General features: G+C 47.8%; 1 protein-coding gene across 1 annotated transcript in view; it reads right to left on the bottom strand.

The window, feature by feature from the left end:
* Positions 1-3,333: 3,333 nt before the first annotated feature.
* Positions 3,334-25,624, bottom strand: part of Ncan (neurocan) — a 24,965-nt gene continuing 2,674 nt past the window's right edge. Inside the window, exons 3-14 of the mRNA XM_048795421.1 lie at positions 22,796-22,970; positions 22,557-22,684; positions 21,753-22,046; positions 20,269-20,847; positions 18,631-20,061; positions 14,726-14,833; positions 13,629-13,742; positions 11,596-11,754; positions 9,869-9,951; positions 7,425-7,569; positions 5,512-5,694; positions 3,334-5,268 (exon numbers count right to left, since the gene is read on the bottom strand). Of these exons, the coding sequence (XP_048651378.1) occupies positions 5,123-5,268; positions 5,512-5,694; positions 7,425-7,569; positions 9,869-9,951; positions 11,596-11,754; positions 13,629-13,742; positions 14,726-14,833; positions 18,631-20,061; positions 20,269-20,847; positions 21,753-22,046; positions 22,557-22,684; positions 22,796-22,970 (3,545 nt within the window). The 3' untranslated portion in view covers positions 3,334-5,122. The remainder of the gene's footprint in view (positions 5,269-5,511; positions 5,695-7,424; positions 7,570-9,868; positions 9,952-11,595; positions 11,755-13,628; positions 13,743-14,725; positions 14,834-18,630; positions 20,062-20,268; positions 20,848-21,752; positions 22,047-22,556; positions 22,685-22,795; positions 22,971-25,624) is intronic.

The raw sequence follows: 25,624 nt of genomic DNA, 5'->3' as shown, positions 1-25,624 counted from the left end.
CAGGGACACTTTACCATAGAGCTACATCCCCAGTCCTTTGGTTTTTATTTCAAGACAGTGTCGTGCTGAGTTGCTTAAGGCCTTACTAAGTTGCTGAGGCTAACCTTGAACTTGTGATCCTTTTGCCTCAGCCTTCTAAATTGCTGGGATTATAGGCATGCCTCACGGTGCTTGGCCCAATATATAATTTTTTTTAAAATATTTTATTTTTAAACATTTTTTATAACTTTATTTATTTATTAAGTGGTGCTGAGGATCGAACCCAGTATCTCACATGTGCTAGGCAAGTGCTCTACCACTGAGCCACAACTCCCGCCCTACAAATTTTTTAGTAAGTTTCTTGTCAACATATAAAGACCTCCTCCATTCTCTCTCTCTCTCTCTCTCTCTCCTTTTTTTTTTTTTTTTTTGATGATGCTGGGGATGGAACCCATGGCCTTGTGCATACCAGGCAAGTGCTCTACCACTCAGCTACACCACCTTGCTCTTATTTTATTTTGAGACCGAGTCTCACTGAGTTGCCCAGGCTGGCCTCAAACTTGCAATCTTCCTGCCTCAGACTCCTGAGCAGCTAGTATTACAGATGTGTACCACCACTTCTTTTGTTGTTGTTGTTAGTAATAAGCATTCACATCATCTCACACAAAGGCTGGAAGATCATCTCAGGAGTTGTTTGCTCAAGAGATCAAAGTTGTGTTTTTATATTGGTCTCTACTTCTTAAGAGATAGGATTAGTTGATGCTCTGCCATTAATGGACACTCACCTATTTCACACATCCTTGCCAGCATTGGGTGTTGTCACTTTTTTTTTTTTTTCTTGGAGACATGATCTGGTTATGTTGCTCAAGTGAGCCTGGAATTCTGGGGCTTAAGTGATCCTCCTGCCTTGGCCTCCTGAGTAGCTTGAATTTCAGGCACACATACATCACTGTGCCTGGCTCTATTTTCACTTTTGACCTTGGCCAATCTGTGAGGTGAAGATGATCTCTCAAATGTTGTCACTTGAGATTTTTCATGGGCAAACTAAACATCCCACTACCACAACTGATTTTGACCTTGGGCACACTGTTGTCACTGATCTATGCAAGGCCCTCTGGTTAGATTTGTTTATTCCTTTTTACTTATATGCCCTTTCTTTTATGTTTTGAAAAATGTACATTATTTTGTGGAGCATATGTTGTAGCTGAAGAGCTGGTATTTCCTGTTCTGTGAACTATTTGCTTATATATTTTGCCTGTTTGACTATTGGATTATTAGTCTTTGCTTATTGATCTTTAGGTGCTCTATAAAGAAGGCAGTAAGACCTTTACCTCTGATTTGAAAAATTGTTTTCCAGGTTTTTCGTTTGTCTTCTGACCTTGCTTATGGTGGATATTTAATTTTTTTTTCTTGACACTATTGCTTTTATTTTTTAAATTACTTTTAATAATTTTTTGGTACCAGGAGTTGAAACCAGGGGCACTTAGTCACACAGCCACATCTCCAGCCCTCCCCATTTTAATATTTTTCCACAATATCTTTATTCTATTTACTTATTTTTATATGGTGCTGAGGATCCAACCAGGGACCTCACATATGCTACCACTGAACGATAGCCCCAGGCCTCTCCAGCCCTATTTTTTTTTCTAAGATAGATACAATACTTTATTTTTATTTTATTTATTTATTTTTATGTGGTGCTGAGGATCGAACCCAGTGCCTCTCATATGCGAGGCATGCACTCTACCACTGAGCTATAACCCCAACCCCTCTCCAGCCCTTTTTATATTTTACTTTGAAAGAGGGACTCACTGAGTCACTTAGCACCTCACCGTTGCTGAGGCTGGCTTTGAACTGGTGAGCCTCCTGCCTCAGCCTCCTGGGTTGCTGGGATCACAGACGTGCACCATCACATCCGACACCATTATTGCTTTTATAATTAAAGCCCAAATTCCTTCACATGGCCCTGAATGGCTGACCCTTTGCCTCTGACCCTCTGACCTCTCTCTCTTCACTCTCTGCCTCTTTAACTCTGCTTCAGCCACTATAAGCTCATTGCTGTTTTTCAGATGAGTTATGAACCCTCTTGTGCCTTATATTATAAATATTAACTCCTATTAATTGTTTACATTGAGTCTCACTGTGACGTTTCCATACATGCATATATCCTATCCATCCCACCACTGCCTTCTATGGCCCTTCCCTCTCCACATCTCCGTGTCTCCTTTCCCTTCCCTAATGGTTTCTATCTATGAACATTTAAAAAAAAACATATTTACTTTTTAATTATAGGTGGACCCAATACCTTTATTTTATTTTTTTTATGTGGTGCTGAGGATCGAACCCAGTGCCTTATGCATGCTAGGAAAGTGCTCTACCACTTGAGCCATATCCCTAGCCCCTATGAACATTTTTTAAAAGGGACTTTTGTCTTTATTCTTCCCGATGATGAAATTCTCTTCCTTTTCTCCCCTCCTGGTCTAATTAATGCTACTCTTCCTTTAGATTCCGTCTATTTCCTCTAGGAAGCATTCCCCGATACCCACCCAGGGATCATATCTCTCCTATTTAGCACTATCTCCCCAGTACCTAGCACAGTACATGGCTCATAATAGCTGCTCAGCAAACAAATGCTGAGTGAATGAATCAATTAAAGTGTCAGGAGATGAAAGGCAGGCTGAACTGTTAAAAAACTTTTATTAAAATGTCCAAGAAGTACATTAATGTCCACAGTGTCAGATATCACAGACCCACAGAACACTGTAGCTCACAGCAAAACCAGCAGAACCAAAGCTAGTCACACGCACACACATTCACACGTATGCCATGCATGTGGCACACGCAAACACACACGCACATCCCAAAGGGAAAGAGCAAAAGACAAACCTCCCGCTTTAGAAAAGACCAGAGCCCCCTTCCATCATGGAGCTGGGGGTGCAGAGGGCAAAGAGGCCCAAGGGTAGGGAGCACCAATGAGACCCCCAAGAAGTTGCATCCCCAGTCTCCCCAAACATAGGATAATTCTGTTGCAATGTGGGTGGCTGAAGATGTGTTGTTATTATTATTATTATCTTTTTTAAAACAAGAAGTGTTATTAAAGTAAGAGGACAAACTAGAGCTTTCTCAACAATAACGTTAAGAGGGAACAGTGACTAATGTCTGTAGCAGAGAAGGTTAGACTGTGGTCAAGGGTAAGGTCCAAATTATACTTCTCAACCATTTCTTAAATCTGAGTGTATGTGTGTATGTGTGTGTGTGTGTATAACAGAGAGACAGCCAGGTGTGGTGATGCACACCTGTAATCCCAGTGGCTCGGGAGGCTGAGGCAGGAGGATCATGAGTTCAAACCAGCCTCAGCAACTTAAGGAGGCCCTAAGCAACTCAGCGAGACCCTGTCTCTAAATAAAATATTAAAAAAAGGGCTGGCTCAGTGGTTAAGTGCCCCTGAGTTCAATCCCCAGTTCAGAGACAGAGAGACAAGAGAATGTTTTCACTGTCTTTCCCCAAAGTAGAAAGCAGTATTTGAAGTCAGACAGAAGCAGGCTAAACCATTCTTTTGGTCTTGGCCATGACTTCAATTGTGTGCCTTTCCCTTGTATTTAAGAACCTCAGTTTTGTCACATAAAATGAGAAAATAATGGTTTCTAAGTCACTGAGCTGTTGAGAAGAGTCAAGATAGTGTGTAAGTCCTTAGCATGGTTGCTCTTCCATAGCTGTCAACTCTGCTTATTACTTCCCAGGAGGGATATAGGCTCAGTTAACACATTTTATTTCTACTGAGCCCCTACGTAGACGATGCATTTGCTTATATTTCTTTCTTGCACAAGACCCTTTTCCAATACACTAATCTGCAGATTTTTACCCAGACTGAAGGAATTGAAAGTGGACAATGGACATGGAGAAAAAGTTGCAATCTTTCCTGCCAGAGATCAGGGAGCTGGGTCTTGCATCTGGCTTGGTGAGGCCTTTAAGAGGTTATGGATTTGAGGCCAGAAGGCTAGGTGAGTTCTTTCCCATTAAAAAAAAAATTTAAAACTATGAGAGAAAAATGTGAGTATGTGTGTGTTTGTGTGTGTATGTGTGTTTCGGTCTTAACACCGTGCATCTCTCTACAATATGACTGTAGGTAGGTGTCAATACTTCAAGTTTTAAGCATTTCTATTCCACCAGGCAATGGCTGGATATGGGGAAGAGGTTGGGAGGGTTGGGATCCAGGGCAGGGATACTACCAATGTCTGCTTGAGGGAAAGGTATTTGTGGGCACTGGGTTAGAAAACTTGGCACCTTCCTGGTCCAGGAAGGAGGTTCTTTGTCTCCCTGAGAGATGGAGGTGGAAGAAATCCGGGCTTATCTAGCCCTAAACATCCTCTCATTTGTGTGTGAGAGATTCATCACACATGCAAAACCACCAAATCTCAGCCCTGGACTAGACCTGGGAGGGTAAGCAATACACTTTCCCTCCGGCTCTACATATTGCTGTGAATATCCTCCCCCAAAACTCTGAGGGCATGGAGGGTGGTTTTTCTAAGAATACTCTTAAAATTCAATACATGGGAATTCCACACTATGTTTACACACCAACACCAAAGACCGAACTTGGACTGAAGTCCAAGGTGAAGGAAGAACAGTCATCAAGTTCAAACAGTGTGCTTCTGTTTAGCCTTCTACTCCTAAAGCTGGTGACCTTAAGCAAAGGCTTCACCCTGGATTTAGGACAACCAACCATTTACTAAGCCTGAATCTCTGGTGTGAAAAGCAATCCTTGAGCTCGAATCCAAACATACATTCTTGCACTCTCATCAAAGCCTTATTTCAACAACTGGCAATCAGCCCAATGAACAAAAGACTGAACCAAGGCAAAGAATGATCTTTGCCGATTACACTTCCCTCAGCTGGGAGATGCTCCCAGATTTCAGTCTGACAAAAATGGACTCTTCAGACACATGGCTACACCTGCCAAGAGGACCTTGTGTATGTACGAAAGAGGAGAGAGGAGCTTTTTACAAAGGATAATGTGTAGGGGGTGTGGCTTGGGGCTCAGGGACTTCCAGACCCTCTTGTTTCTCTCTGGGCTCTGTTCTCCCCAGGTGAAGCTCCAGAGCAGGTGTGGGAAAGGGGGCTGTGCTTTCTTTTGCCTGATTCTTCAGCAGAAATTCCCTTCATCCTTTTCCCAGTCCTCCGCTGGGTGTTTCTTGTGTTTTCTGCGCTCCTTGCGTGATTTGTGGTGGTGATGCTGGTGGTGATGCTGGTGGTGGTGATGGTGCCTCCGCATCCGATGTGACCGTCTGGCTGCAAGAGAGTGAAACAGGAATGGAAAAGAGCAAAAGCTGATGACAGCAGGGTGGCTGGAGGCAGTGGGTCTCCCAGATGGAGGGCACGTTAGGTGGGCTGGTAAATTCCCACTTATCCGCAAGGCTGTATTACCAGGCAGACATTACACCAGATCAGTGTGGGTAATAATGGGATGTTTTATTCCAACACAAACAGTTGTAAATCCATGTGGGGAGGGGGTCTCTGGAGGCAGCCACTTACGTTTGGTGCAGACAATTTGGGGCCGGTCCCACTTGCCATTGCTCCGACACCGGATGGTAGCCACATGGTGCTGGGCAAATCCTTCATCACACTGATAGCGTACAATGGCATGGACATTGTACTTGGCCTTGCGGGCACCCACAAGTGAGGCATTCTCCACTGCTGGAGGGGGACCGCACAGCACTGGGGACAGAGGAACCTCCAGTTAGGGAAGTGGCCAAGACTGGGGCTAACCTAGTTTTATGTGTTGTTGGGATTAATATTCCCCTCAGTGGGTCAGCAGCTGTGATCTCACAGGGCTAGAAGGTGCCATACCTGTCTCTGTCTTCCACCCCACCAGGAGCTCCTTAGGGGCAGAAACCTTCATGATGAACCCTGCTCCCATTCTGATGCCAAGGACAGAGCATGACAGTAATGAAAGAGATGGAGACAGAATAATTATCTGAAACCAGGCTGGGGGCACATGCCTGTGATCCTAGCAGCTTGGAAGCCTGAGGAAGGAGGATTGCAAGTTTAAAGCCAGTCTCAGCAACTCAGTGAGGCCCTAAGCAACTTAGTGAGACTCTGTCTCAAAATAAAAAATAAACAAGGGGTGGTGGGGGGTGTGTATTGTGGCTCAGTGGCACAGTGCTCGCCTAGCACGTGCAAGGCACTGGATTCCAGCCTCAGCACCACATAAAAATAAATAAGTAAATAAAATAAAGATTTTTTAAAAAGCAGGGGCTGGGGTGGTGGCTCAGCGGTAGAGTGTTCTCTTAACACATGTGGGGTGCTGGATTCGATCCTCAGCACCACATAAAAATAAAATAAAGGTATTGTGTCCAACTACAAGTGAAACAAAATATTTTTAAAAAGAGGGGGAACTGGGGCTGTGGCTCAGCGGTAGCACACTTGCCTGGCATGTGTGAGGCACTGGGTTTGATTCTCAGTACCGCGTATAAATAAATAAAATAAAAAGGTCTTGAATATTTGGTGCTGTACTGCTCAGTTGGCCTAGCACACATGAGTTCCTGGGTTTAACACCCAGTACTGGAGGAAAAAACAAAAAAGAATAATTATCTGAGCAAATGAAAGAGGAGAAAGGACATGAAAACTGGCAAAGAAATGAAAGCAAGAAGAAACAAAAATATAAAGAAAAGAAAAGAGAAAATGTGTGCAAATGATTTCCTACATGTGTAAAGAGTTCTTAAAAATTGGGACTGGGGTCGTGACTCAGTGGTAGAGTGCTCATCTAGCACTGGGTACGATCCTCAGCACCACATAAAAATAAATAAAATAAAGGCATTGTGTCCAACTAAAAGGACATTTTTTTTGTTAGTTTAAACATTGTGTACAATTAAAAAATTTTTAATGTTCTTAAAAATCAATAAAACTGGGGTATGGATACAGCTCAGTGGTAGAGTGCTTGTGTAGTATGCATGAGATCCTGGATTCAATCCCCAGCATTGAAGAGAAAAGAAAAAAAGTGGAAAAAAAATCAAGGAAACCAACAAGCAACAGAAAATGAAGCAAAGGAGATGAATTGGCATATGACAGGAAAAAAAAACACACAGAAATAACTTGTCAACATGCGAACAGTGGGTAATTCTCATCCTTAAAGATGCGCAAGGGGCTAGGGTCCTAGCTCAGTGTAGAACATGTGCTGAGCAAGCAGGATGCCCTGGGTTCCATCCCCAGTGCCCCCCAAAAAGACATGCAAACTGAGACAACAATGAGATACTATGTTTTACCACTTTGGTGAATAAAGAACAAAACTTTTGAAAATGGGCAGAATCGGTGAAGATGGGAGGAAACAGGACTCCTCTCACTGCTGGCTCCTGAGAAGGGCGGGGGGCTGACATTCACTAACTTGAATAAAACAATAAACCAATGAGCACGTGGGTGGAAGGAAGAGGGGGCAAGGTGCCAGGTACCTGTGCCTTTCTTGCAGACATAAGGGAGGTTATAGTTGCAGGGAACGTCATTCCAGCGACCGCTCTCATGCGCCACCATCACCACACAGTCCTCGCCACCCGCGAAGAAGTTGTCCGGTTGATTCTCACGCCAGTTCTCATATTGCTTCAGGAAGAGGGAGCAGGGAATCGTTCAGTGTCCTGTGTCCCAGCTCAGGCTCCTGAAAGATTCCCTTGGCCAGACTCCTCAGACTTGCAGGGACTCAATGGTCTCATCTCTACAATGGGCCTTCCCCTGCCTATTGAGAGGGTGGCTGTCACTGTGACCTGAGCCACATCCCTCTGCTGAGAGCCTGCAGTGTCTCCCTCTCTGATCTTCCGGCCTCCTTCCCCTGCTTTCTCCATGAGTCACTGTTAGCTAAGTAGCTGAACAAAAGGTGACCTCAGCCTGGAAGTCCAGGAGGGATTTCGAGGAGGCCCAACAGGAAAAGTGAAGACTCAAAGATGCAAAGAATCCAAATGGGGAATGGTGTCCCAAACAAAGGGAACAACAACTGCAAAGGCTCAGAGGCAGGAACAGAATGGAGGCAGGGGGTGGGGGGGCTGCATGCTGGAGTTAGGCTCTGGCCAGAGAATGGTAGTAGGGAGGAGGTGGACTTTTTAAGAAAACCACAATCTATATATAAAACTTACCATTCTAAACACTCTTACTTTTTAAGTTCATTGGCATTAATTACATTCACAATTTTGTGTAACTATCACCACCATCTATTACCAGACCTTTTTAATCACAACAAAGCAAAATTCTGCACCAGTTAAGGAAAAACATTTCTATTGCTCCCATTTCCCTTGCCCCTAGATGCTGGCAAACATGAACCTACTTTTTGTCTCTATAACTTTACCTCCTCTGGATGTCACATAAAGGGAATCATGCAATATGTGGTTTATTTCACTTATTATATATATATATATATATACTGTCTCTTATACACANAATGGGAGCAATAGAAATGTTTTTCCTTAACTGGTGCAGAATTTTGCTTTGTTGTGATTAAAAAGGTCTGGTAATAGATGGTGGTGATAGTTACACAAAATTGTGAATGTAATTAATGCCAATGAACTTAAAAAGTAAGAGTGTTTAGAATGGTAAGTTTTATATATAGAACCCAGGGGCACTTTACCACTGAGTTACACCCCCAGCCCTTTTTGAGACAGGGCCTCCCTAAGTTGCTGAGGGTCTTGTGAAGTTGCTGAGACTGGCCTTGAACTTAAAATTCTCCTGCCCCAGGCTCCCAAGTCACTGGGATTACAGGTGAGCACCACTGTGCCCAGCTTCTCTGATGTTTTTAAGGTTCATTCATGTTATAGTATGTATCAGGAGTTTATTCTTCTTTATAGTTGAATACGATTCCATTATATGGATGGACCCCATTTTATTTATCCATTCATTGGTTGATAGGCATTTGGGCTGTTCTCATTTGTTGGCTGCTGTAATTAGGGACACAGTGAACATTCAGGTACCAGTGTGTTTGAACATCTGTCTTTCAATTGTTTTTATTTTTGCATTGCTGGGGATGGAACCCAGGACCTTATGCTGGCTAGGCAAGTAATCTACCACTGAGCCACGCCCCTGTCCCTGAAGTGTGATTCTTTAAAGGTTCCTGTGTGCCAGCGTTTCCTTCTAGGGTGATGAATATGTTCTGGAACTAGATGGAGGTGGTGGTTATGATATTATGAATGTTACTAAAATGCCACTTTAACATGATTAGTTTTTTAAAAAATTTTTTAGTTGTTGATGGCCTTTATTTATTCATATGCAGTGCTGAGAATTGAACCCAGTGCCTTACACATGCTAGGCAAGTGCTCTACCACTGAGCTACAACCCCAGCCCCCTAGTTCTTTGGTTTATAAATTTCACCTCAATTTTTTTTTAAAGGCTGCAGCCAGATATGCTTGATTCGTCTGGGTCCCAGCTACTCAGGAGGCCGAGGGGATCACCTGAGCCCAGGAATTCCAGACCAGTCTGGGCAGTATAATGAGACCCGTCTTAAAACAAAAATCCAAAACAAAAAAAAGTTTGTTTTCCAGACTGCGGGGAGGGGCAGGTAGCAAATGGCTAGGGAGACCGCTGCAGGGATCCAGGTTAGAGATTTTTCAAATTTTCCAAGGGAGAGAGATGTGGATAAAAGGTACTATTTGAGTGACAACCGCTAACAGACCAGGCTGAGAGACCAAGGGAAGTGAAACCCGGGTTTGCAGTTTCAGCAACTTTCGGGGCGGGCCATTTCCTGGCTGGGGAAGACTTGGGTGAAGACGGGGGCTTCACTGAAGCCGCTTCGCCAATGCCAGCTTCATAGAGTCCCTGGGGACCTTGGACGAACACTAGCAGTTACTTTGCCCAAGAGGGTAAACGGAGGGCACCGCCCACGCTGCTCAGCCACCCGAGGAAAGGGACCGCCACTCACCAGCCCCGTGTTGTCCGTCCACTGGAAATCGCGTTCCACGATCCGGTCGTTCAGGCCGATCCACGTGTTTTCATGCCCAAAGCCTGCGTGGGGGTGGGTGTCGTGAGGGATGGGCGTCCCCGCACTCCCAGGCTGGGCCGCGGAAAAGGACTTATGCCCTTCCCGGCCTGGAGGGGGCTGGACACGCAGGGGAAAGGGGATGGAGGTGGGGATGACGGGGGGCGCGAGTACAGGACCCAGGGGGACCCAGGGGACCCAGGGGGACCCAGGGGGACCCAAGGTTCCGCCTTCAGCCTCCTCTTGGGCTGAAGGCAGAGGGACCTGTGAGGGAGGGAAGGACCCCGCCTGGAGGCGCTGGTTCCCAGAGGTGAGCTGGACTTGCGTGGGGAAGAAGGGGAGAGGAGTGCGAGCGCGTGCGCGCGGGGCTTATAGGGTGCTTATAGAGTCCAGAGCCCCTCCCCCAGATCGGGGAGCGGGAGGGTCAGGACCCCCTCTCCGGCCTGGCTGTGGGCCACAGGCGACGTCCTCACCCCACTCTTAGCAGCCGCCCTTGGCTGCCCCCGTACCTTGGGGTGGGGACGGGGCACTCAAAGGGCTCCGATTAGCTTCCAGATTTATTATTTATTTATTTATTTATTTATTTTTAGTACAGGGGCTTGAGCTCAGGGCACTCGACCACTGAGTCACATCCCCAGCCCTTTTTTTTTGTATTTTATTTAGAAGCAGGGACTCATTGAGTTGCTTAGCGCCTCGCTTTTGCTGAGGCTGGCTTTGAACTTTCCATCCTCCTGCCTCAGCCTCCCGAGCCTCTGGGATTACAGGCGTGCGCCACCGGGCCCGGCTTGGGTTCCAGCTTTGTCACGGTTTGTGGCATAAACAAGCAGGACGAAGGCGGAATAAACACAGCACTGTCCCGTCTTTGCCGGGAGAGAGTGAGGAATAGGAGCCACCCAGGAGGCAGCGCTGGACCCCGCGGGCGAGAAAGAGCAAGGCGGGGCCGCGGTGGATGAGCAGCTTGGCGCACAGGGAGGCCGGGGAGGAAGAGAGAGGGGCGGACCAGAGAATGAGCAATGTAAGAATCAACCCCGGACCGAAGCCGCGGAAATGTGAAGAAACAACGTGAAGAAACGGATGGATGAACAAATGGCAGAAGGGATAATGAATAAATCAATAAGTGCCAAGCTTAATTAATGCAAAACTCTCTTCTCTCGGTCTCTGCAGAAATGGGTCCTCATTTCATCACAGATGCACCCTCGCGGTCCTTTATTACTTGGCTCTGTTATATTTATCTGTAGGACCCATTAAATTATAGTATAATAAATAGTGTAGAATATATTAAAGTAAAACATGGAGTGCTAAAATAATGTAAGTATGAAATAATATAATTTTATCTAATTAGATATTTACTTGTTTATCTATACCCCACCCCCAAGAGCATCCTTCCCTGAAGACAGAATAGTGTCTCTCTCACCGCTGGGCTGCAGTGCCTGAACGGGTACCCGGCACATAGCGCATGCTCCATGAATACTTGGCGAATGACAAAAGTGAGTTATGAATCCACAAATGAATCAGCAGGCGTGTGTATTAAGAGTGTTCCGGGTTTGCACTGATGATCACAGCTTTGGAGAAGTGATATTTTTGGGACCCTGGGAGGATGCCCTGGCAAAGGGACAGGTGCCACCCCTGCTCATCATGATGGTGGGGGATCCCTTTCCCACTGTCCTTACTGTTAATGAAATTGTGCTCCTCAGCTGAGTGGACGCTGGTCAAGTGGCCAGCCCGCCGGCGGCAGTCCCTCTCTGCATCCTCCCATGCCCGCCGATGGGCAAAATAACGGTAGCAGTGGCCCTGGAACTTGTGCCATCCACGGTCACAGCCTTCTGTATCTAGGAGGTGGGATAGGAGTGTGAGGGGGTCCAAGGTCTACCAGCTATGAGCACAGCCCCCTCACACTAAGATAGGGCCCAACCTAAGGTCCCTGTGGGGCTAGATCATCCCTCACCCTTAAGGACAGGCCCCTCCTTACCCTTTCACCTCCCCACTTTCATAGTCATTTTTCTTTTGGCTCAGGTGTGACTCAGTGGTAGAGCGCTTGCCTAGCATGCGAGAGGCCCTGGGTTCCATCGCCAGCTCCATATACACAAAAAGGTTCTTTGGAAGACATTCAACTGAGAAACCATTGCACCCCCACCCCTTCTCGGGTCAAGGCTGACATCTCTTTTTCTAATTGTCAGGGTCACTCCCCCTGTGAACATGTGGACTCAGAAATGGTCTTGGGAAGGCCTAAAATTTCCCTTCTGGTGAAGGGCTTGAGCAGAATTTCTCCAAAAAAGATAAACAAATGGCCCACAAGCACATGAAAAGATGCTCAGCATCATTAGTCATTATGAAATGCAAATCAAAATCACAATGACATACCACTTCATACCCATTAGGCTGACATAACAAAAGAAAAGGAAAAAGAAAATGTTGGCAAGGCTGTGGAGAAACTGGATCCCTTATACATTGCTGGTAGAAATGTAAAATAGCACAGCTGCTGTGGAAAACAGTTAGCAGATCCAAATGTTAAATTTAGAGTTACCACAGGACCCAGGAATTTCATTTCTGATCATATACCCAAAGAAAGGGAAAAACCAAGAATGGAAAATAGGTATCCAAGCAAAAACTTGCACATGTTCACAGCATCATTATTCACATTCGCCATAAGGAGGCAGCAACCAAAGTATCCATCAAATAAGGAACATACAAACAAATTGTGGTATGTCCATAAATGGAGTATTATTCAGTCTTAAAAAGGAATGGAGAGGGGCTGGGGTTGTGGCTCAGTGGTAGAGCTTGCCTAGCATGTGTGAGGCACTGGGTTCGATCCTCAGCACCACATAAAAAATAAACATAAAATAAAGGTATTGTGTCCATATATAGTGAAAAATATTTTTAAAAAATAGGAATAAAGAGTAGGGAAGGCAAAAAGGAATTATATTGGCCAAATTAGATTGTTACAATGTGGGCATGTAACAATGAATCCCACCATTAGGTATAGTTAAAATAAGTCAATAAAAACATGGAATAAAACCTTAAAATTCAGATAAAAAAAAGGAATGAATAACTGACTTATGTTACAATGTGGGTAAATCTTGAAAACATTATGGTAAGTTAAAGAAGCCAAACACAAAAAGACATGTATTGTATGAAATGTCCAGAACAGGCAAATCACAGAGACAGAAAGTAGATTAGTGGCCACCAGGTGTGGGGGATAGGAAATGAGGAATGACTGCTAATAGGGACAGGGTTTCCTTTGGAGGTATTGAAAGATTCTGGAACTAGACAGAGATAATGATTGCACAGCACTGTCAATGTACTCAATCCCACTGAATTAGACACTAAAATGTATGAATCTGGGTGGGGATTGTGGCTCAGCAGTAGAGCACTCATCTAGTACATGTGAGGCCCTGGGTTTGATCCTCAGCACCACATAAAAATAAATAAAATAAAGGTATTGTGTCCAACTACTTCTAAAAAATAAATGTTTAAAAAAATGTCTGATTCTAACATGAATTGTAATGCATTCCACTGTCATTTATTTTTTAAAAATCAATAAAAAAGTCTGATTCTAAATTATGCAAATTTCATCTCAGGAAACCAATTAACAACCTGTGGGACTCAGCCATGGAAGCAGAGGCAGAGACCTGAAGCATGTGGGGGAAGCCTGTAACCAAGCATCAAATCCCACTGCTGGGAATATTTCCTGGTGGAAACTCACCTTTCTCGCAGAGGCTGCCCCCATAGCTGGGGAGGCAAAGGCAGACAAAGCCATTGACCTCATCGATACAGGTGCCTCCATTCTCACAGGGGCTGCAGATACAGTCATCAATGTCTGGCAGGGAGAGGGAGGGGACCAGTCACAGTCAGCATATCCTGGGCTCAGAGCCCCCATAGCAAACCAGGCAAAAGATGGATTCATAATTGTGCTGTCCATCCTAGGCCTGAGTCTCCAGAGAAGGCTGAATGACTCTGCAACCTAGGGGGTGGAGACTCACATAATTAACATAAATTGGCATTTATGAGAGAAGATGCCACTGTGTCAGCTGAATCAGGCCAAGATGTGCAGAACATTCCCTCTAACCCCAGAAGAGTAAAGGTTATGCTCTTGCATCAAACCCAGCTGAAATTCAGCTGGAGCTAGAGTTTAGACATTTGCAAGGACTTGCAGAATCACAAAGCCATTGCAGTAGAAATATTCACTTGACCTCCTCTTCTACCAATCTCTGCAGAGACAATGCTTGAGGCATACAGGGCACTGGGAAAGTCACTTCCTCTCTCTGAGATTGTTTCTCTTTTTTTCAGAGCAATAAAAATAATGGCACCTTCTTAGGGGAGTTCTAAATGAACAGCTAATGAAGCAGTTCAAGAAATTATACCATTGATATTTATTGTTATGATTTTATACTTAGTAGTATGTAGAAGTTAAGGAGATGAGTTACAGAGCTCAAGAAATTATATCATTTACATTTATTGTTTTAAAAATGATCATAATTTGTAGTATTTCCTTTGTTGGACTTGGGAGTAACATCTAACGTTTCTGGTAGTGGTGCCTATATGCCTGCCCACCCTGGACAGGGTAAGATCCCCAAGGGCCCTTTGCTTAGAGGAATCTATGCCAGAACCACACTCCCAGGATGAGGACCCAGCTGTATGAACTGGATTCAGAGAGTAGGAAATGGAAAGGAGCTTTTTAAAGTTTTTTTTTTTTTTTTTAGTGATCTCTTTTTGTGAGTCTCGAGGGTGTGGCCACAGGGATAGACCCCCAGCCTCTGAGTCAAACAAATCCAGGTTCAGCTGCTGCTCCTGAGCACTCACCAATCTCACAGTTCTCCCCGGCGAATCCCTGGTCACAGCTACAGCCATACATGGTGCCGTTGGCGTTACACGTCCCCCCATGCAGGCAAGGGTTGTTTTCACATGGATCTGAGGGAGGTGAAGGATGGATGGGCAGTGTGAGGAGGGACTGGGCCACTAGGTCACAGAATTCCTGGAATTCCAGACCTCAGGTCCCTAAAGCCCTCCTCATCAAACTTGGAGTACCCCCAGTAACCTCCCCAGCAGGTAGTCACCAACTTGGCCTTGTACACCCCCTCCCCGGGATGAAGAGCTTACTCTTTTCAGGAACTGCCCCCCAAAAGTATCTGTGGGCTGCTCTGCCTGTGGCAAATTTCCTCACATGGAACCACTTCCATAAGATTATCTTTGGAAGTCTCCCAAAACATGGGTTTAAGTGCCCTCCTGGACTCGTCCCCCTCTTTTGGACATGCCCTGCTCATAGCTGTGCTTCTCAAAATGGGCCACAGTGGACATAAGGTTCCAGATGGGGTATGAATAGCACCAGAAATAATGAAGGAAACTGAGGGCAGTGGCCCACGCATGCAACTCCAGCTACTCAGGAGGCAGAGGCCCGAGGATGGCAAGTTCAAGATCAGCCTTAGCAACTTAGCGAGACCTTGTCTCAAAATAAATTTAAAAATGGATAGAGATGTAGCTCAGAGGTAGAGTGCTTGTCTACCATGTGTGAAGCTCTGGGTTATATCCCCAGGACCAAAGAAGAAGAAGAAGGCATTCTCTCCTACCTTCTGTTGGCTTACCCTGTTTAAAATATATATATATATATATATTTTAGTTGTTGTTGGACACAATACCTTTATTTCAATTATTTACTTTTATGTGGTACTGAGGATCGAATCCAGGGTCTCGCACGTGCGAGGCAAGTGCTCTACTGCGGAGCCACAAACCCAGCCTGGCTCACCCTCTTTTGATGCCATCTTAGTGGTTATAATGTGGAGAGATGGTGGATTATAGTGGTTATCACCACAGCCTGCAGAATCTAAATCTGCCACTCACACTAGGGAATCCTGAGCAAGTCACTTCTCTGGATTTCAGTTGCCTCGTCTATAAAATGGAAATAACAGTAGCTCACAACTTTCTGCCAGCCCTGATCAGAATGCCATGTCTAGCTCTTTCGATATCAGCCTGGGGACTCTTGATGGGATGTTTCAGCATTGCCCACAAGTGGGACTGGGGACCCAAGGGGACATCCATGAGTGTGTCCTTATAGCCCTCCCCATCACTTCCCTGGAGTTGGATTTCCCTGGAGGTAGGAGGGTCCCCTCTCCATCTCCAGGGTTCCCTGGTAGGCAGTCTCCACCAACTTACAGACACTCCTCCCCTGAAGGCTGGGAAGGTCTAGGTGCTAAGCAACTCAGTTGCTTAGCACCTAGCTTTCACTGAGGCTGTCTTTCAACTCCTCCTGCCTCAGCCTCCTGAGCTGCTGGGATTACAGGTGTGTGTGGCAGTGACCGACTATTCCTCTTTTTTTTTTTTAATAGTGTACTTAGGGGCTGGGGATGTGGCTCAAGCGGTAGCGTGCTCGTCTGGCATGCGTGCGGCCTGGGTTCGATCCTCAGCACCACATACCAACAAAGATGTTGTGTCCGCCGAAAACTAAAAAATAAATATTAAAAAAATTTTTTTAAAAAAAAATAGTGTACTTATTTGTGTATTTGAAGTGCTGGGGATGGAGCCCAGGGCCTCACACATGCTAGGCGAGCGCTCTCCCGCTGAGCCACATCCCCAGCCCTCTATTTTATCCTTATCACTTTTTAGTCTCTAATATAATGTACACTTTTATTATGATGATTGTTTCTTGTGCATCTTTCTCCCTAGAGCAGTGCTGCTCCATATGGCAGCCGTATAGAGCCATTCATGCTTAAATTAATTAAAATGAAATGAAAGTAAAAAATGCAATTCCTCAGTTATATTAGCCACATGCCAATCAGCACACAGAGAGAACATTTCCACCCTTGGGAAAGGTCTACAGTGTTGCTCTAGAATGTCAGCTTTCAAGGGACAGAGGATTTGGTCTCCGCTTAGGGCTCAGAACACAGCAGGCACACAATAATTGGAAGCTAACTGGAGGAAGGCAGCAGGTGGTCATCTTGCAATGTCTGAGACCTATTCCTGGGGTGGTGGTATGGGTCTCAAAGACCAGGGAAAGGGAAGGAGGATGGAGCCTGGGGTTGCATGATGGCCCTAGAGTGGCCCCAGCACGTGTGAGCACACGCGTGGAGCTTCTGGGTGGCAGAACTCGTGAGCCCCGCCAGGTGCCCTGTGCTGCCGACACCTGCCCACGGACTGGCGGTGACTCAGTCGATCACTGATGCTGCATTTATTTTTGGCCTCATTAGCATCTCTGCTGCAAGCTGAGGGTGGGAAGGCGCCTGGGTCTCCCCTGGCACTGCCCACCTCCCTCCACCTGACTACAGCTGGCTTTAGTCTGGGGCCAAAATTCCAGCAAAGTTCAAGGCAGCCCAAGCCCCAGGTCCAAAATCAGCTCCAAACACGATTTCCTTAGCACCTCCATGTGGTCGCTTTCTACATCTCTAAGGACTAGCTCTCTAGCTCCCTTGGCATTGAGACTTTTTCCACCTTCAAAGAAAGACCTCCTAGCCTATCCTTTTCAGCTTCCTCGCTGGGTAAGCTCATGGCCTCCCCAGGACTTCATGGATTTTTTTTTTTTTAATCCCAGTGAACTTGGTATTGCATCTTACAGCCTAGGGGTTGAGACAGAGACTCTGTTTTCAGATGGACCGGATTCAAACTCCAGCCTAATCACTCCCTCGCTGCATAACTACACAAATCTCTTGACCTCCTTGTGCCTCAGCCTCCTCATCTGTAAAGTGAGAATCACACTAGAACTTGTCCATAAGGAGGTTGTAAGGATTAACCAAGATAATTCCAGTTAGGTGTTTAGAACCCAGAAAGATAATGTTAGGCATCAGCTTTATGTCCTGAGTCTGCCTGTCTCCTGCAAATCTAAGGAGAGAGGATTTGACCCCCGACACAGCCCAGAGGTGACAGTGTGGGCATCTGCTATTTCCATCAAGACACTGCCTTCAAAAAAAGGGGAAGGAAGTTAAAAAACAATTGTGTTAATAACAATGTCTTGCAACTCAGAAAAAAATTGCTTTTTAATTAGCTCCTGGGGTTTTTTTAAAGCTCATTTGGCCTAAAAAAAAAAAAAAAAAGCTTAATTGAAAAAATACAAATGAAGCTCAATGTGACAGTATTTAGTATTTTTCAAAAGGGGCCAGAATTTGCAGGCTCAGCCGGGGGCTAATGTGGCTTCAGGGAGAAGAGGTCAATGGCTTGCTCTGGGCTCTGCTGGGCAGAGAAGCTGAGACTTAGGTGGCTGTGGGCTCCAGTTGAGGTGTGGCCACTAATTGGCCAGGTAGTGACAAGCCACGTGTGTTGAATGGGGTGATGCCACCACACCTGTCCTGTGACTCAAGGCCCCCACGATCCACATTACTCCATTCCAGCTCCAATTCCTATTTGTTCAGGATGCCCTCCCTGCCATGCCCCATCCCTCTGGCCCCACCTGGGAGGCACCTGTGCCCAGCTCTGTCTTCCCCAGACTTGGGGAATCCTTGAGGACCAGCGTCCTCGGCTTTGTCCAGCTCAAAGTAAGCACGGCAGGGATTGTAAACTAAACTCATGCCCCACGTCACATCTCCCCCGAGCTTCGTCATTCCTACCTTTGGTTCTCCACCTGCTGAGCTCCTGTCTGACATCATCCTCTGCTCCCAGACTCCCAGGGACATCCTCCCAGACCCCCAGGGACAACCCACCCTCCTTACTCTGGGCTCCTCCAGTCCTTAGTTACCAAGTGCTGACCACCCTGGCCTAGAAGGATCCGCGGACTTGAAACTCACCCCCCTCAGCACTCCCATTTGCAGGGGTCCCTGGCAGGGCCGGCTCTTCTCCACTTGCTGCTTCCTCCCAGAAACCCTCCACACCTGGGCTCCCTGCCAGGATCTGCAGATCAGCCTCCTCTGGGCCCAGGGAGATGGGCAGCAGGGTGCTCAGGGAGTCCCAGGGCGCGGCAGGTTCCCCCGAGGCAACAGAAGCAGCTTCTTCCAGGCCGGCCACAGTGGTTGTCCACGGGGGAAGGGCTGGCTCTCTGGGGGGACTGCCCTGAGGTGGAGGAGCTGAAGGTCCCACCATTCCCTGGCCCACCATCTGGTCCTCTGGCTCTGGGTAGGGCTGGGAACTTGAGGAGGGCAGTGTGGACATATCCAGGACCCCAATCTTGGCTCCCTGGTCCGGAGATGTAAGGGACGTTGCTGTGCTGGTATCCACGGCCACCGAAGGGCTCAAGGTGGGGCTTTCAGCTCCTTCAACCACGTGGGATCCAGACTCCCAAATTCCACCACTGGGGGCCAGCGAGACTGTGGAATCTCTGGGACCTCCAGGGGCTCTTCCACTTGCAGCTGCCCAAGGCTCCAAACCAGGGATGATTTCAGACACCGAGAAGATGCCACGGCCCGCTGCAGGTGCGGATGGGGAGCTGGCGTCCGGCGGAGAGGGCCAGGAGCCCAGCACCTCATGACCAGAGGTGTGCAAGCTGGACGTGGGGCTTTCTGCAGTGTTGATGAAGACCCCAGCTTCAGATCCTGAGATACCTCTGACATCTGTGGGCTCACCGGCAATCTCGGTGACGAAATCCACCGTCACATTCCTGTCCATAGATGCCCATGGGCTGGACCCGGGGTACTCAGCTTGGCTGAGCTCAGTGGGGCTGATCGCTTCAATGTCTCCAAAGTCTGTCCCAGGGGAGTCAGGGCTGGCTCCAGCTTGTGTGACCATAGCTGCCGTCGAGGGGGCAATGGGACTTCCTTCTCCGTGGCTGCTGAGTGTCATGGCTGTGGCCTCTCCACCCTGACCTGTTGGGCTCAAAGAGGGGGGCAGGGAATACACTTTGGTCCCTGAGGCTGCAGAGGGTGGGGTAGTGGTCATGGCCTCACCATGGCCCTTGACCTCAGTGGCTTCAGAGGACACAGGAGTAGAGTGTGACACGAGCCACAGGTTGGGGGCACGCAGCATGGCCATGACAGGGAGGTCTGGGGAGGTGGCTGTGGGGAATGCCTCCCAATGGGCAGCGGGGGAGCCTTCTGAGGGGCTGGAGGTTGGGACAGTGGACTCCGAGGGAGACCATGACAGGTCGGAGGTGGCTGGCTTCATGCTGGGGGCCTTGGCTCCCTCTAGCTTCAGGTCAGGGGTCCCGCTGGGGCCTGGGATGCTGGGTTGGATCACAGTTGGGGACCACAACCAGGGCTCTGGGGGGCTCCTGCCACCAAAGGAACCTGCAAAAGAGCAAGAGTGACTATAATTATGACTCATCAGCTGAGGAGCACGTCCCTGACCCTGGTCTAATAGGGGCTCCTGGAGCTGGGTGAGGTCAGGGGAGCCAGCTGGGACTCAGGCCATCCTCCCCTGTCCTGAGGATAGGTCCACCCTCCCGGCCTTCAGGTACCCAACCAAGTCCAGCTCCCACCCCACCCCAGACTCACCTGCTCCAGGCATGTCCACCTCGTTGGTCAGAATGGCCCAAGGAGTCTGGCTCTGGCCACTTCCCGAGGCCTCTGTGACCACGGGAGGCTCCACATGATTCCCAGCTGGGGTGAAGGGCTGGGCACCGTCCTTGAGCTCCCCCTCCAGCCCTCGCTCTGGTTCCTGCTGCTGGAAGTGGCGTCCATTCAACCCTTTGAAACGCCCTCTCCTCTTGGGTGTGGGGACTGTCGAGGCCACCTCCGTGTGGAAAGCCTCTGCAGTGGCTGCCCCCATTCTGCTGGGGCTGGGAGCCACAGTGCTTGGCCACACTGCCTCGGTGGGCCATGAGGCCAGTGCAGAGTCACCCGGGGTTGAGCTGGGGGTCTCTTGAGACTTCTGATTCTCTGCCAAGAATAGGGGCTCTTCTTCTTCCCCACTGGAGACCAGAGGCTCTTGAAAGTCAGAAGGGACCCCCACCTCTTCCTCCCCCAGTTTGGGCTCCAGCTCTCCGGCTGGAGGCCCCTCTGCTGACAGAATCTCCCCCTCATCCCCAGATGAGGGGGTCTCTGGGTCTCCATGTTGTGGAGTGGGATGATGAGCTATGGGAGAAAACAGAATACATATGTTAGGCCCAGGAGCTGCCAGGGAAGTTCTGCTTGAATTCTACCCACATTCCCACATGCTTTGACACAGACCATCTATGCAGCTCTGGGTGGTTTCTGAGCTTCTCCAGCGTGATAGAGGGAGGCATAAAGTTATCACCTCCACCATTCAGGCTGGGCCAGACCCAGCCCACTGTCAAGATCAGGGTCACCTGGTCACAAGGAGGATTCAGTAGACAGTTTGGTTCGTGGGAGAAGCACAGGCAATGTCCAGCTTTCTGAGATCTTATAAGCCTGGGAAGGGATTCAACTAAGAATCTTTCTTTGGGGATGGGAGGTGTCCAGTGGGTGTGCCCCTCCCAACAAGGGTACTATTTTTCCATCTAGGACTGGTGATAGCTTACACAAAGGACTTGGTCTCTGGGGGTTGAAGTTTGCACCTTCTGAGGCTGTGGCCTCACAACAAAGGCAGGTGTCATCCGCCCCTGCTGCGACACTACCCAGAGCGAGCAGCCGGCTAATCAAGGCATCACCCCTAACGCCAAGGGTTGTACCCATGAGTGTGGCTCCAGGTGGGATGTGCTCCACCCAGGAGCGTGTTTTATAGGGGTATTGCACCTCCGGACTTAAGAAAATATATATAACCCTCTGGGGAAAATGTGACTCCTCTCCTAGAGGTAGGTTCTCTTAAGGGACATGTCCTTCCACGACAGCCAAGTTCCTAAGGAGAAACTTGTCTCGGGGGCGTGGCCGTCGGCCTGGGCGTGGCTTATCCCCAGCACGCGGCCTCCGCAACCAAGTGAAGCTGCTAGGGGTGTGGCCTTCACCAAGTACACACCCTCCGGTGCCTGGCCACTGGGGACACACTGGGGCGTGTCCCGTGGGCGGAGCCTCGCACGCACCTCGGAAACAGTAGGCGTCAAAGCGCGCAGCCGGCGCCGGGAAGCCGGTGCGATTGGCGAAGCGGTAGACGGTGCGCACGCCGGGGGTGGGTCCCCCGCAGCGCCGTCGCGGCGTCTGGATCGGGTAGCGCACGCTGCCGTCGGCCAGCCAGCCTGGGTCGCACTGGTCCAGACCCTCGTGCCAGGCCAGGTGCAGCTGTCCCACCGAAGCCAGCGCTGCGCCCTGGCGGCGGCACTGGGCGCGCGCACCGGCCAGCGTCAGGCGGCTGGCGGGGCCCACGTAGAAGACCTCGCCTGTGGGAGGGGGCGGACTGAGGTCAGGGGGACCTTCCCTAAGTCCGGGAAGGAGGTCCCCATCCAGGTATCCCGTCCTGGCCCGGTTTGGGTGGTGGTTAAGCGAAGGGGGCACAACCGCGGCTGTGCTTCCAGCTCGCCAGAGCACGGTCGTCATTAGCTCTTTTCCTGGTTAGTTTGGTACTAACCAGAGAAAGCTTTAGCTTCTTTTTACAAATGATGTAATCTGGATCCTTGAGCAAAATGGGCTTCAAGGAGAGGGAGGAGCTCAGTGAGGGGGTTTCAGAGAAAGGGAAGGGGAGAAGCATTCAGAGGATCAGAGAGAGAGAAAGAGAGAGAGAGTGTGGCTGGGAGGGAGAGGGGCTCAAGGAGGGATGGAAAGTTCTAGAATAGTCCAGGCCTTGGTGCAGGTTTTGAGAGCTACATCCAGACTTAGGGAGAGATGGGGATTTGGGAGAGAAACAGATTCAGGACGAGGTGCGGGTAGGGCCCTCCCACTCCCAGGCTTACCTCCCAGCTCACGGGCGAAGCAGTACACATCGTAGAGTTCCTGTGGGTCTCGCCTCCCGTAACTCCTAACTCCTGGAAGGCTGCTACGGTCCCCATAGCAACCGGGACGGGACTGGGTGATGGGATACCTGACAACACCAAGAGTAGGCATCCCTTCTCAGATGTGTGTTCCCGGAGCGCCCCAAGAGCCTCTTTCTCCAGGGGCTAGCTCTCCATCTCCCCACCCTGTACCCCCTCACCGAACAGTGCGGTCAGAGAGCCAGCCAGCGTCACAGTTGTCAAAGCCATCTTCGAAGGCAGCCTGCAGGTGCCGAGGGGCTGCAATGGTGGCTGAGCTGAGACGGCAGGCCTCCTGGGCTGCAGCGAAGGTCAGCGCATAACGATCCCGGGCTGCCCGGTAGTGGAACACAACACCTGCGGGGAACATCCAGGATGGGCTGGGGGAGACTTATGCCAGAATCTTCAAGAACACACCTCCCTTTTGCAGAATGACACCCGCTCCCCACCCCCAGCTGAAATGAACAGACCTGCAGCCCCTCCAGTGCCTGGTATCACAGCCACTTACTCAGTGCCAGGCACAGAGCTAGGGTGATGGTGGAGAGTCAGACTGCTGACTCCATTTTACAGATTAGGAAACGGATAACAATGACCAGAAAGGGCTCAAACTTGTCAACTGTCTTCTTGGTGAAAAGCTTTTGTAAACAACACCTCACTGAACTCTCAACAACAATCCTAGGATTATTCCAGAAGAAGAAACTAAGGCTCAGAAAAATTTCCAATGCCCTTGGCTTCATGGCAAGTATGAGGCAGAACCAAAATTCAAACCAGGAAGATCTGACTCCAAAGATAGCATTCTTCATGCCTGGGGTTAGGCCCTGGAGATGGCAGAAGGCACTGAGGAGGGTGAAGAGAGATTTTGTACATATGCTAATAGAAGAAGTACAGGCCAAGTGTGATTCTTTTTGCCCTGCTTGGGAATGGGTCATGGAAGTCTTCCTGGAGGAGGTGACAAGTAAATCAGGAAGTGAAGCACCAATAACAGGATCTGCGGAACTCAAATTCTGATTTAGAGATGAAAGAAATGGCTGAGCAAGATGAAGACATTGAACATTTTGCCCCATCTTAGCAGACTGAGACCTCCTAGAGGGAGCTGTGACATCAGCATAGATTGGCAAGTAGGTGGTCAGTAAAAGTTTGGCTAAATGAATGAAACCCAACAAACCCAGAGGTACAATTCACTTCCTTCTCCACTATTAGTGGGCTCCCCCCCAAGGTTTATCAGTTTTGAGAAGTGAGTCTGTGAAAGGAGTGATTGGTAGACCCCATAACATATTCAGTCATTACACAGTAGGGTGGCTTCAGCGAGCAATAATGTATTGCATATTCAAAATAGCAGAGAGGATTTTGAATGTTCGCACCACGAGAAATGATAAATGGTCAAGGTGATGGATGGGAGAGTTACCCTGATTTGATCAAAATACAATATATAAATATGTACAATTACTATGTGTAATTCAAAACTAAGAATAAAGCAAGGAAAAATATATGGCAAGACACTGTGTCCTGATTTCAGTTTGGGGGGCAGACTAAGCCCCAGGACAGGGGATTCAGGGACTTACTTGTCCAAGGTCATTGTAAGATAAGGGAAATAGATTTCTTGGTAGGAGTCAACAAAATGTTTTTTTTTTTTCTTTGTATATCCCCCAACTCTGGCATTGGGGATTGAACCCAAGGGTGCTCTACCTCCAACCTACTTCCTCAGCCCCTTTATATTTTTTAATTTTGAGACAGGCATCTTACTAAGTGGCTGAGGCTGGCCACAAACTTTCAATCCTCCTGCCTCAGCTTCTTGAGCAGCTGGGATTATAGGTGTGCACCACAGCACCTGCCTCGACAGGTGGTTCCTTGTTTAATAATCCATTCATCAAGTCACATTTAAAACATTTCTTGAGCATGTACTATGATACACCAGACCCTGTTCTAGACTTTGCCTTAATCATTCATCTTTTCCCCTCCTTAGTCAGTTAGGAAAACAGAAACTACACTGGATATTTCAGCAGAAAGAATTTAATAAAGGAATTGTTTAAACAGGTATTTGTTAACAGTTATTTTCTTAATATATATATTTTTATTGACTTACTTTTTAAGAATAATCTGATTTTTAAAAAATTTAAACAAATTTATTTTTTTTAAATTTGTATATTATTATTATTATTATTTGTAATACTGGGATTGAACCCAGGGCCTTGTGCATGGGAGGCAAGCACTCTACCAACGGAGCTATATCCCCAGCCCCTGTATTTGATTTTAAAATAGAAAACCAATATCCTTTGTCTTATTAAAATTGGATAACAATAAAAGAGACTAACGGGACTTAAAACAAAAGCCGGATTAGGCCGGGCATGGTGGCACTTGCCTGTAATTCCGGGGAGGCTGAGGCAGAAGGACTGCAAATACAAAGATTGCAAGTTCAAGGCCAGCCTCAGCAATTTAGTGAGTCCCTAGACAACTTAGTGAGGTCCTAACTCAAAATAAAAATGATGTGGCTCAGTGATAAAATGTCCCTGGGTTCAATCCCTTGTACCAAAAAAAAAAAAAAAGTAGGATGAGGACATCCTTGCCCAGATAGTATAACCCACTCGTGATTGAGAGTGTGGCTGCTCCCTAAAGACAAGACAGGGCTGGGTACAGTGGCGCAGGCCTGTAGTCCCAGCAGCTTGGGAGGCTGAGGCAGGGGGATCACGAGTTCAAAGTCAGCCTCATCAAAAAGTGAGGCACTAAGTAACTGAATGAGACCGTGTCTCTAAATAAATAAAACACTGGGTGGAATGAGACGGACATCATTACCCTCAGTACATGTATGAAGACACGAGTGGTGTGAATATACTTTGTATACAACTAGAGATGTCAAAATTGTGCTGTATATGTGTAATATGAATTATAATGCATTCTGCTGTTATATATAACAAATTAAAATTTAAAAATTTAGAATAAAATAAATAAACAAAATACAAAATAGGGCTGGGGATGTGGCTCAGTTCAATCCCTGTTAACCCCCTGCCCCCCCC

Source organism: Marmota marmota, unplaced genomic scaffold, assembly GCF_001458135.2.
Source record: "Marmota marmota marmota unplaced genomic scaffold, marMar, whole genome shotgun sequence".
NCBI classification, from domain to species: domain Eukaryota; kingdom Metazoa; phylum Chordata; class Mammalia; order Rodentia; family Sciuridae; genus Marmota; species Marmota marmota.
This window is presented reverse-complemented; position numbering and strand designations above follow the sequence as displayed.